General features: G+C 36.2%; 1 protein-coding gene across 1 annotated transcript in view; it reads left to right on the forward strand.

Annotated features, from left to right (window-relative positions):
* LOC140322528 (SH2 domain-containing adapter protein F-like) overlaps window positions 1–13,087 on the forward strand; it is a 54,233-nt gene extending 41,146 nt beyond the window's left edge. Inside the window, exon 4 of the mRNA XM_072399085.1 lies at window positions 9,790–13,087. Within this exon, the coding sequence (XP_072255186.1) occupies window positions 9,790–9,976 (187 nt within the window). The 3' untranslated portion in view covers window positions 9,977–13,087. The remainder of the gene's footprint in view (window positions 1–9,789) is intronic.
* The last annotated feature ends 356 nt before the right edge of the window (window positions 13,088–13,443 follow it).

Genomic DNA, 13,443 nt, shown 5'->3' on the forward strand with positions numbered 1-13,443 from the left:
CTGCTGTGTATTTTTTATGCCCGCACACTCACTCTCTCCTCTGCTCTGCCACCCGCACAACCACATCGGATGCCGGACTATAGGTCACGCCTCCTGAATCTCGCGTGACTTATTATCTATGCGCATGCGTAATAGATAGCAAGTACGGCCGGCGAGATCACAAGCCTCCTATGTCACCGCGCGTCATTGTGATGGAACGCAGCGGCGTGCAGTGATGACAGCGCGGTGCGGGCCACATTGCAAGGCCTGGCGGGCCGGATTTGGCCCGCGGGCCTTGTGTTTGACATGTGTGGTCTAAACCTTCCTGCATTGCCTTCCCCACCTCTACTAGATGGGCTGCTCTCCCGGCTGTTAGGTGTAGCATTAACATCTAGGGTTGCCACCACTGGGTCTGCCACCTGCACATCTTCACATAACATTGCAAATTTGTTAGGGTGCCCAAACATATTGCTGGCCTTCCATTTCTGGGTGCCCCTACCACTCTCTCCAACTATAGTAACCCAACTCCCCTACATGTTCATCCTGCATAACCTCTCCACCCTCCACCTCTAAGCCATTAACTACCTGCTCAGTGAGCAGGAAACCCTTCTTAAGGTCTTCCAGTGATTTCATTGTTGCAATGCGCTTCTCCAGCTCTCCAATGTGAGATACCAGAAGGGCGACTTGCTCACATCTGTCACAGCGGTATTCACCTAGCAGCTGTTGCTCCATTTGTGCGTACATATGGCAGACGTGCACGGAACCAAACTTTCCACCTTGCTGCCACTCATTTTCCCAGTTACAAGGTTTGTTTTCACAGAGTTTTAAAAATGTGCCTACAGTTTGTAATTACAATAAGGATTCAACTCCTTTTGTTTTCAAACTCCTGTTTTCTTAATCCACTTGATTTCATGCCACTTGTTTCACTAGCCAAGAGTAAGCAAACTCAAGGTGAGTCTGCCCAGAACTTAAATCACCTGTGAAACCTTGACCTCTCCCCCTTAAATGTCAGCAAGTAAAGAGGAAAAAAAGCTATTTAAAAAAAAATGACAGTCAAACAGACACAACTCCTAAATGCACAATATCTGAAAACGGAAACCCCACTTGATTCCAAGCCCCTTGTTTCACCAGCCAAGACTGAGCAACTTACCAGCCAAGAGTGAGCAACTTGGTTCATCTACAGATCAGGCCTTGTGAGGGCATCAATGCCATTCAGGAGCATCTGAGCTGTTTTGGCACATCCCACAGCTAGAAAAGGCAACAAGAAAAATATTGACCACCCAACCACTGATGTACAGGTGCACCGATTGTAAGACCACACATTCCATCTCCTATTGGTAGCAAAACTCCAAAATTACAAATATAGAAATGGTGCCAAATTCAATGAGACTGCATTATTGCCTCCAGATTGTAGCCTAGTAATGTCTGTGTACCATCAACTGACAAATGTGTGTTTAAATCACAAAGTCATCTGTGTCATAGAGGGGATTACAATGAGTTTAATGATCAGCTGATGTTTCAGGGAGACTTCTGTATACATATGCCCATCTTAGGGCTGGTTGAACTTGGCTTCATAAAACCAAACAACTCTATCTGGTTCACTTGTTGCAATCAACTCATATAGTGGAGAAAGGAGAAGAAATCACCTGTGTGGGCTGCATTTACCTGTTTGCTGAACTAAGGTTTATTTTTATGTTCAAATTTTTTTTTTTGGTCTATTATTTGCATGAAATTATCTACCAGTCTGGGACCACACCAATAGTCATGAAAGCAAAGAATGTAATTTTATTATGAATGAGTTGGCCTCATTCTTTATCCGCTACAGATAAGAGAAGTGTGTGTCATAGTAAAATCACTTCCCCCTCTACATAGTAAAATCACTTTTTTACTACTTGGGTGATAGTGCTATTTATTTCTGATTTTATTGAAATTTTATTGAATTTTGAGTGTGACAGGCACACTTTTCAGACAAACTCTGATAACAGTTGCAGAAAACACATACTGCTTGTGCAGCTACATGATATTCTATCTTTTCTTTAAGAGGAAATGTCAGTAAAATGCCAAAAGTTCCAGCGCTGCAGGCTCATTAAAGATAGAGGACACAAAATGTCATGAACAGAAAATGAGCCATATACCTGGGGGGCAATATTCTGAATCACACAAGCCTGGCAAATTTATCTGTGCTAAATTATATTTCAGCATTTCAGGTATGTGTTGTAATACAAACTAAGAAATGTTGATTTCAAACCTCTGCATTTTCCAAAAGGTAATGGTCTTGGACCATTAAAACTTTTGTAAAGGCTGGTAACCAGTTCCCGGTGATACTCTAGTTTGTGTGTGTGTTTGCAGTTATAGGGTCTATGCATTAGTGAGATCCATTGAACTTGAATACTTCATCTCTTTTTTTATCAATATTTTTTGGAAAAAAACTATAGTATCCTAGTGCTGCATCTATGCAGTGTTCTGTGACATTTTCCCAAGATCTATCCAAGGACAGATAGCCTTAATGGGTTTTAATAGGGTGATTGTTAGGAAATGCCTTTCACACCGGTGATTCAGTGCTGTGCGCACAGCTTATTTTGTCCAGCAATATCACTTGCAGGAGCAAGAAGAATAAAGAAATAGCTGCAGCACTTGCTTCCCTTTAGCCATGCATCCTGAGATACTTTGTCGGCATCCCCTGCACGCACTCTGAGGCAGTGCACAGCTGAATGAGATTTTAGAGGCAGATCACTTGATCACCTGACTCTATTCTTTACTGCCATTGGCTGCTGGGACTTTATAGCCTCTCTAATCCTAGTCACCAGTGCCTGGTAAAGCGGTAAACTAGGCTGACTTGCTGCTGGTGTGTATTCGTGTGATTTACTGTTGCTGACCTTGCCTGTTCCTGACCCCTGGGAGTTTTTAAACTGTGATCCCCACTCTGCTTGTGTCTTGCCCCTGTGTACCTCATCTGGTGGACAGATTCTGTGTATGACCTCTTGCTCTATGTCCTAGACTTGTCTCTTTTTGCAATCTTGATACTGCTTTATATGCCTCTGCCAGGCCTTCCCCAGACACCATCCCTTATGCACTCCTGGGGGCAACCGTGTGCTGGGAAACACAACAAGTCCCCCAAAGCTGAGCAGGGGCTTGCTATAGGTGAAGAGTGCAATAGTAAATTGGGGGACTGGTGTGGTGATATATTTCTATGTACTTATTTTGTAGTAGTTCAAGATGAACTGTACATTTCATTTGAATTGTTGTTTATATTGTGATTTTACTAAAGAAATTAAGCAAAATGAATTACAATTGTTGCCTTAGTAATAACAGTAATATTAATAGTAAGTGTGATTACTATATGCTATTATTGGTAAACCTAAATTTCAATTCTAATCCAGTCCCCACAGCATGGTTACCTTTTACCCCTGTCAATACAAACTGCTACTCTAATTTAATTTTACTTATCTTTAGATAAATCTTAGCATATCATGTTGATGACATGTGCATTGCCTTCAATTGAATGGTTTGACAGGCAGCAGATTGATGAAAGAGGATGGACAATGACGGCACAAGCAGACAGGCAGGTGGGAACCTGACAATATCGGAAGTCCTCCCTCCCAGAATTAAGGTTTGACCAAATCAGTCAAAGAAACCTCCAGTGCTTAGCCTGCAGATCCTACAGAGCACAAGAAAAAACGACCACGTAACTTCAGGACATGAGAAGTCTGCCTACAAAAAGACAAATGAAGCTTCGTGTTCAGCTTAAGTCTTTGCATGTTTATTAGGACATTTGGTAAATTTCATTTTCCACAGTAGGAGAACTTCTGTATGTAATGACTTCTTGTGTGGAGTAATAAACTCTTTATACATTTATTTTATTTAAAGCTTCTGATGTCAGGAAGTAAAGTAGGTCTAATAAGTGCAATTTGTATATTACAGTCAGCCCAATATTCTTAACATTCGCCTTGTATTGTGAAATGGAAAAATGGAAAATACTAATTAGAAGCGTACAGCTTAACCTTCAAGGTTAAAGAAAGTATGGCATTGAAGTTTTTATATTTAACATTTAAATGTTTTTAGATTCTTCATACCACAGAAATCTGGTTTGTGGACCTTTCCTTTAAAGTTAACCAGTTTGTTGCCTTTTCAGGGCAAAGATTTGTTTTAATCACCCTGTCCCCAAGATTTTCTCAGCATACTTTAAGGATTGTACAAGGTATTCCGCCCATATGAAATCACTGACAACTCCTAGCATAGATAGGACTTTCCTAAAAAATAAAAATTCGGACTGTGACATACATAGAAGCAAGCAGATTAAAATACATAATAGTTTACAGTATATCAACCACATGATACTCATACAAATATTACCCAAACTATATTTTTTTAAAAATGTTAATATATTATAACATGATACAGAAATATGGTCTGGTAATTTCCTATTAGAAAGGTAATTATGAATTCCTAAATCTAAAACTACCTTAAATCTATGTTCTAGAAACAGCTATAGGAGAGTTTATTTTGCTAGGGTTATGACGCAGTTAGCGGATGAGAAAACCACAGCAAACACATAATTATGGTACAGGAAATGCAGTCTGTTTGTGTGCTACCAATAAAAGGTAATGGTAGTGTGCATTAAATGTACATAAAGTATCTTTAAATGTGTTTTAATGGTGCATAATATATGAACTGTAGACAAGTTATTAATTATTTCTACAGCGGTATCATACAAAATGCATGCACTAAAATAATGTAAATGGGCCTTGACATGCAGTCATGCTTGTTGATGCACAAAAATGGCCACTATAAATCATGGTAAAACACAAAGTTACATTTATTTGCATGCAACCACAAACACGAAGCAGACTCACCTGTAGAGTTGTAAATTTTCTGGTCCTTTTCTAACATAATCCAGGATTACTGACCTGCAGCCTCTGCTCCCGTCAAGGGAGCTAGTTAGATAATTTTCCTGTTGTAGTTCAACCATGCCCACCTCCTTGAGCAGACAAGCATAACATTGCGAGAGATTCACGGGGCTTTTTTATTCTACATATCTCTGCCACAGTTCAGCTAAAAAAGCCACACTACTGTCCAATTTTGCACCTCTGTAATTTGTGTCACCTGCCTACTCTTATGAATGAGGAATATGATGAAAATCTGTAGGCAAACTTTACTAAAACCCTGCCTACTGTATAACTAATTTGTAACTTTTTGGCAGCTAAATTTAATTATTATTTAAGACAGCAAAATTGGATTATTTTAAAATATATTCCTGGTGTTTAGGACTTATAAAGTCTACATATTTAAGGTGTTATAAAAAAAATATAGGATTAAACTACTGACGGGTTGATAAGTTGAATGTGTATCATATTTTATAACTTTTTGTGGTATTTACAAAGATCGTTTTGCAAAAATTCATTCTTGGATTCTTCACACTAATTGGTATTATTGTGAGTGTCTATGGCATAAATTGAGGCACCTGAAAAAGAGCCAAAACAGATGGTGGTAAAATTATGGTTCATGACATAATAAAGAGGTATATTTCCTGTTCATTCCTCTTCGTTTTATTTTCAGTTTGGATCTGGGGAATAACTATATCAGTTTTTCGCAACTTAAGAAAATCAACCAACGTCAAGGACAAAAAGTGTACAACTTTATAGTGACCAAGTCAGGAAGTTGAATTAGACTTTTTGATACATGGAGGGGTAAAAAGATAAAAAAAATATAAACTTCCTTCAGGTTACTAAAGTCTTTGCAGTAGAAAAACGACCAACTTGTGGGCAAGGTTCCCATTCCTGTATCTGGCAGCTTTTCCCTGCAGTACATATGTCTCTTCAGAATGATATGTTTTGTGGCTGATATTTATCCTTCACAAGTCAGAGACAAAGAAAATTAATTTGAAGTGGCATCAGAGTCACTTTATAAGTACTTTTCAGTTTATATCCAATTGATTAACCACCAGATGTAGGAAAGCCTGATAAATCTTTCCCTGCACTTAAATAAGTCTTCAGTTGACAATGCAGCAGGACCAAAAGATATAAATGAGGTTTTTGCTATAAATCTTCTTGTATATTGAGCTGTCAGTGTTGGTTTAGAGACCTTGATAGCTCAATAGAGACAATTTATCTATTGTGTTTTGCTTGAAGCAATGGATGGGTTTATTAATCAAATTAATACTGTAAGAACAAAGATTCAGTTCCTTTGTGTCATGTTTTATTATATAACAGTGGCTAATAGAAGGTCATTATAAAAAAGGCTAATATAAATTGTATTTACAGCAAGATTTTGCATTTGGTGTACATAAAGCAAAAATTCATTTGATAAATGACTAATACTCTTATTCCACTTTTATGTTAATCATAATATAATAGTGATTTATTACCAATCAGGTGAATAAGCTGGTGTTACAGTCTAAAGAACAAATATCCAACAAATAATTTTTTGATGCAAATGCCAGTGAAATTCTACAGTAAATGTGTGATCAACTTCATTTCAAGTCTACGGTGTTATCCCAGTACACATTAGTGTCTCTTTTAGACACTTACTCATCTGATTTCTATCCTAGGGCTACGTACACACGTTAGATTTTTGTTGTTGAAAAGGATCTTTCACAATCTTTTCCAGCGACAAAATCCTGAAAGATAAATGATCGAGCTCTGTACATACAGTGCCGATCTGCTCTATGGAGAGGGGAGGGGGGAGAACGACGGAGCAGAACCCAGCTGTGCTCTCCCCTTCACTTGCATTACAATCATTCGTGGATCTGCCAGGACAGGTCTACGATGAGCGCTGTACACACACTAGATTCTCATCCGATACTAGCCATGAGACGGTTATCGGGCGAGAATCATCTGACGTGTACATAGCCTTATTTTTAAAATTACAGATCCTTTTTAATTTAGGCAACACATGACATATAACACTGCCATTATTTTAAAAAAGTCAAGCACTGTCTCTAGCACTGATCCTAGAGAAACAATTGTTGCTGGTCCATTATTTGAATTGTGAAGGATTTTTTCCAAGTGGAAAGCATTCAAAACCAATCATCATAGAAGTTGATACCCCAGATAATTCGCAGCAAGGTCAGAACATGCAATACTTAAAATTGCAAAAAACAAAACAAAACCAAGCTACATCTTGGACTCTACAGGGCTCAGATAGCATGTTAATTTGGTTCATGAGAGTGCAGCTGGAAAAAAAAAAGTATGGCTTGTTTGGAAGGATTGCAAGGAGAAAGCCACTTTACAGCATAGCTTAGGTTTGCAAAGGTACATATGAAAAAAAAAAACACAAGGTTTTCTATGTCAAAGTCCTTTGGACGGACAAGACCACAGGGGAGATATTTGGCCACAGTGCTTAGTGCCAGTGATTGTGCCAATATACTACGTTATATTTTCCCCAAACACTTCAAACTAGTTTTTAATCTAAGTGATTATTTAAACTTGTTTTGCAGCCACTGGTTCTGGGCACTTTGCCGTCATAGGTTCCAGAGCAGTGTTCCTCAGCCAGGGTTTCGCGGAGCTATAAGGTTCCTTCAGAGGTTGCTAAGGGTTCCCTGAGCAATGAGCAGTTTGTGACTCTCTGTTTAACTGACACTAATGATCTTTTTGGCTATCTGTAAGCGTGAGATTCTTCCCCCTGGCCACTACACTAATGTACTGTGAGTTATGAATATATAATAATTATGGTAGGGGTTCTCTGAAGACATAAAAGTTTTTAAAGGGGTTCCCTCATGTTAAAATGTACACAAAACAGTGGTCTAGAGACGTAGCAGTCACTTCTGTAGACTATGTATATACATTTTAAAGATTTGTGACCTAAAAAAACTAAAATTAGATTTAAGTATTTTATGATTTAAGTTTTAGAAACTAGGAATATTTATGATTTGTCCAGCATTGGTGATATTTACTGGTTTACATCTACATATTTGTAGCAACATAAAAATTATAGTACATATTTGTCAAACATACCCTGTGTGTTCCTTTTTTTTTTATTTCTTATTATTATTTAGTGTTCTGGTGGTCTAGCTATATTGTTGTGCATCCATTTAATTATTCCCAGTAGAAGCGAAAGAGTTAATTAAATTGTAATGCTGTCACACTGTGGAGATATATACTTCATCTCTGCTTGTCCTCTCCAGCACTTGTGCGTCTTTCCCCTGAGAGCCATTCATCCAGCAGATGGTTTGAAAGCCAGGACAAACCTCTCCTGATAACCTGCCTGAGCCTAATGAGAAAAGACAGCGTAGCTCTAATAGTATACCTTGAATCATTTACTGTGCTTCAGCATTGCCTTCTATGTATATTACTTTAGATACATCTTTGTAAGTTTTTTTTTGTGTGTTTGTTAGTAGCTTTTTAAAACACAACTGTTTTCTTAGAATCACAATATCATTGATTCACTCCTATTTCTTCTAGTATTCAAATAAAACTACTGTATTAGGGTTTGTGATTGTCTGATGTTTACCGCATATGTCAACACAACTAATTTGACTATAAATAAGGAAGTCTTTTTCATAGTCATATATATATATATATATATATATATATATATATATATATATATATATATATATATAGAGAGAGAGAGAGAGAGAGAGAGAGTTCAAAATAGGTGTCTGGCTCTGATATCAAGTATACAATACATGCACACCACCCATTCCACTTGTTGTTAAAAAAAAACTGTTAATTTGTGGTTCTTGCATGGTTCTTGCATGACGATCTATCTTCTCTTGGGGAGCTTTAATAAATTACACCCTATATGTAAAAAAAAATGTTCTTAATTGAAGTTGCTACTGAAATACAAGTGTTAAAGGCAAAGAGCAGTAAGGTTACCCTATAGTAAATAGCCCCTAGAGAAAAGGATTGTCAAACAGGAAGAGGTTAAGTTCTTGGTATTTCACTTGCGGCACTGAACTAAACACACAAAATGGACACATGGGCACTTCCAATAGACTTTCATTCTGCATTTTATTGGCAATCACACCATTTGTTAGTTTCTTACAATTCCCTCCATCCTGCTGTTTTTACAGGAGGGAAAGTAGAGAGTTCCGAAAACGGGACTATTTTTTTTTTACTGGAAAACTGTACTAAAGGATTATTCCATTTTGTTAGAAAGTTATATATATTGGTATTACTCAAGTTGTTTAGTCATTTATTCTTTTATTATCCAGCCAGCACAGATTTTGTAAAATCTGTTCTTGTACCCATAACAGTAATGCCAACTGTTAATCATTCTGTAAATTATACGTATATAACACACATTTAAATTATTACAAAAAATTACCTATATTTTAACCTATTAACCTATATTTATCTTGTGTAATATGTAAAAGTATTTTGTATTTTCGAGTTGTTACTATAGGTCTCTGTTTCAATAACTGTACATATTTCTTACAGCAATTTTCTTACATGCCGTACATGACAACACCAGTGCCATTTACTGTTGTGATCCAAATATAAACCAAAATTCTGTTTTTTATGGCATTTTGGAGGCAAATAATTGGAGTTTGTACAGTAAAGATTCAAATATATAAAACTAATTTATAATCTGTGTAAACATACTAGCAAAATTGAAACTTTAACAGACATTACCATCAATTGTTAGCACAATCACCAAGGTAGTCATTTTTGTTTGTGTTTTCCACATATTGTAAATTAATACAATGAAAGCAATGTATAAATCAAAAACTCTATTTTTTATGCCTTTAATATTAGAGTTTCAGGAAATATTATTGTATTGTTGCATACATAATATATTACTTATCTGTTGTAATTTAAACAAGGCTAAAGAGTGACTATTACATTCATTTCTTTTGTTCTTTTCTAGGAGTAGCCAAGGATTCATGCACATGAAGCTCTCACGTACCAAAGAAAACCAATATATATTGGGACAGAACAGCCAACCCTTTAACAGTGTGCCGGAAATTATCCATTACTACACCACACGAAAGTTACCAATAAAGGGAGCTGAACATATGTCTTTGCTCTATCCAGTTGCAGTCCGGACTTTGTAGCACTGAATTTGTGGCAGCTAAAGAAACTTGGACTGTCCTATTTATGGTTTACAGAATGGAAATAAAATCTCAGTGGTACTTTGTGGATTTAAAGATGACTTTCTTTAATTTACAGTTTTAGTTTAGGCATAATTTATGGAGGTAATCCACTTGAATGGAAAAGACTTGGGTACCCTGCCTGTCCTTTGATATATGATGATGTTGGGCTTTGTGTCCCAAAAGTTGCAATACTACTATCTACAGCTTAAACTGCTTGGTATTTAAAAATGCATTTTGTTGGATTTCCATATATACTTTTCTGTACACTAGTTGTCCTACAACCAATAGCAAGAAGGGAAATTGATCCCTAGTTTGCAGTGTGTGAGCGTATGTAACAATATTTCTGCAAAAAACTTCAGCAATACTGTATTATCGTGTAAAGAGATCAAGTGAACTGAGCAGATTGTGGACCCGAGTTCATTTTTTTGGGGCATGGTGAATGCAATAATTACATATACGTTTTTTAAAAAGTTTATTTTTGTAGCATTAGAAGACTCATTTGAGTTCCTCAAATTTTCCCCATGAAACACCATATTCCCTTGATAACTTGATTGAAGGTTTTAAATTGCAAGTGTGATTGGTACTTTAAATCGGATGCAAATCTACTTTTTGATTTCCAAAGCCTGTGTTTTTTTATTGAATTGCCAGCAAAAAAAAACAACCAGTTAAACAGTTTGCAAACATGTTTTATAAATTTGTGCTCCATAGTGGAGAACATTCAACTTTCTATCCTCAGCTGTTTAAAGCTAAACAAAAGGCTTACTGCGGCCCCTTTCTGTATGATTATCAGACGGGATGTCAGCTGTGTCTGGAAAGATGTCCCCATAGAATCACAACACGCTCCTATTTATGATAAGCCTCTGTATGTAATTTACCAATACTGAAGGTCTGTTCTCTTTAATAGATTTCACGACAACCATGTTTTTAGGTTCTTGAGTTTATCTGACCCCTAAATATTTTTACAGTGACTATATTTCACAATAACAGAAAAGAATGACTATCATGGAAAAGATTTGTGTGGTTCACTTACTGATATCTGAATTATAAAGATATATGATTAGTTCCTAAATTGCAATATGTTACCTTGAACCATAATGCAAAGCATTTATACATGGGTATTGCTGTCCCATTTTATGATTGTATTTTCAACCATGTTTGTTTGTTACTGGGGAGATCAAATGTTATGTATTTTTTTCCTTTCACTCCAAAACAAAATTATAATTTATTTTGTTAAAATAGATTCTGAATAATGTGCCATTGGAGTTGATCTACTGAGTAAGTTAGTTTGTTCACTTAGCAAACTGAATTATCACCCTGCATGGGATAATTTGAGCATCACCTCAATAATTAAGCTAGCTGAATGCTTACAAAACGATAATAAACCGTACTTTTGTAAGAGAAAAGACAATATTAGTTAAATGAATATACTATACCCATGTGTCATTTTTGATCATTATATAATTTTTTTGCAGAATGTTTAAAGTTAAAAATTCTTTAATAATTAGAAGAGAACACAGATGAATTAAAAATATTTTGTTGGAATGTTAAAAAATACTGGTGCCATTGGGACGTCATGATCTGTTTGGTACAGGGGCTCAATGAAATGGATGTTTTTGGTATTGCATAAACTTTCCTTTTACCACATAATTGGAGGTAGATAAAACAGATATTTGACTTATGAGCTTTGAGGATTTGATACTGAAACACAGATGACTAATGTCACAATACATGGCTGATTTATTTGGTTGCTAAACATACAAACTATGTCCAAGGTTTGGTGCTAAGCCTTTTAATATTGGACAAAATAAAAAATGTGACCATTAGCTACCAAGTTATAATTAATTTGTTAGTCTTGTCTCCTTACTAAATGCTGATGACTGGCTGCTACTACCTACTAAACCACAATTTTAAGAAGACAGCCATACACAACATACTAGGTAACTAGCTAATAATCATTAATATTAATTGGATGCTATGTATGTGGCAGTGTTAATGAACCACTACAATTCTTTAAAAGTTTGCCAGCATCTCTGTTTACAAATACTTGATTGCTCCCTTTTGCTCAATAAAAAATGTCTTTTTTTTTTAAAGATAACAATCAAGAAAATGTCTGCCTTTTATAATGCTTGTGTTCAGTTCCAAAATAATAAAATGTATTTAGGCTGAACTCTAGCCTCTAAGAAAAAAACACAAATACCTCTCCTTATCCTGTGTCGTAAATAAGAAAAATCCTCAGTTTTACTAGAAATCTGCTGTTTACTTGATTCCCCTCATCAGTGAGTGGAGCTGGTGGGGCAACTAATGTCATTTTCAGGTTGCGGAGTAATCACTACCATGTAATAATGAATATGAACAGAAAGTAGAGCCATCACGTTACACTGCCTGGATGTGAATGGGAACTCAAACAGTGAAAGCTGAATGAGTTGGACAATGGACGGTGCAGTGTTGAGTACAGTGCTTGTTGTCTGTAGTCCATTAGCCTTGCAATGTGGGGGTGCCTATTCATTTATTGGAGTTTCTCACCCTCCAAAGAGTATTATTTTCTGAACAGAAGAGGTGTCACTATGTATTAACACAAAGTAAGGCAAAGTTGGAGTTCAGCATTAACGTTTCATTTGTGAAGGATTAGAAATGTGCTGCTGTTATGAATGTGGGGGAAAAAAAATTTAAAAATGTATACTATTTGTTAACACAAAGTGGCAGTGGGATTTCGGATTGCCAATGGCATGCAGATTGTGTTTGGACAGAAGTTGAGGTCTATAGGGTACAGTTATTTTGTGATAGTAACATCTGCTTAAAACAGTTTGGAAAAGAACACAAAGTTACACTTAACATCCCTCTGAAATCTGATGTCAAAACAATGTTTTTTTTTCCTTGTAAATGGTTTATTCTCATTGTTACAATGTCCTTAAGATCTGTATCTGTCTGCAGGTGAAATGTCGGAGTATAGTTCCCATTGGGTGGAAGGAATCTGCTCTTTCCTGCTCTCTTAATGTTTGTGTTTCTACTGCTGTTACAATTTTACGTTTGTGAATTTTGCCTTGTTAAATAAATACTGTCTATTTAATGTAATCCTTTTATCTGTCCTTTATTTTTTTGATTGATCCATTGAGGAAAGATTGGCCTTTTCGGTCAGTTATGGTTTTTATACAGGAAATGTAAATGTTTTTATATATGAAATAATTGTTCATTATAATGTATACAGCAAGCACCTGCAAATTTGCTTAACCTTTTTTTTATATAACGTTCACCTAGAGCAGGAGTCCTTGATGGCCATATACAGACTGGATTATGATATATAAAAGTGTGTAATTTCGGAATATTTTTAAAACATTTTTTTTTTTGTTTATTTGCCGTTTATTAGGAAAAAACTAAAAATGTGTGTCGATCCTGGCCCTTCACGTTCCTTTTGTAAACCAGGAGCATGG

Source organism: Pyxicephalus adspersus, chromosome 2 (assembly GCF_032062135.1).
Source record: "Pyxicephalus adspersus chromosome 2, UCB_Pads_2.0, whole genome shotgun sequence".
Classification (NCBI taxonomy): domain Eukaryota; kingdom Metazoa; phylum Chordata; class Amphibia; order Anura; family Pyxicephalidae; genus Pyxicephalus; species Pyxicephalus adspersus.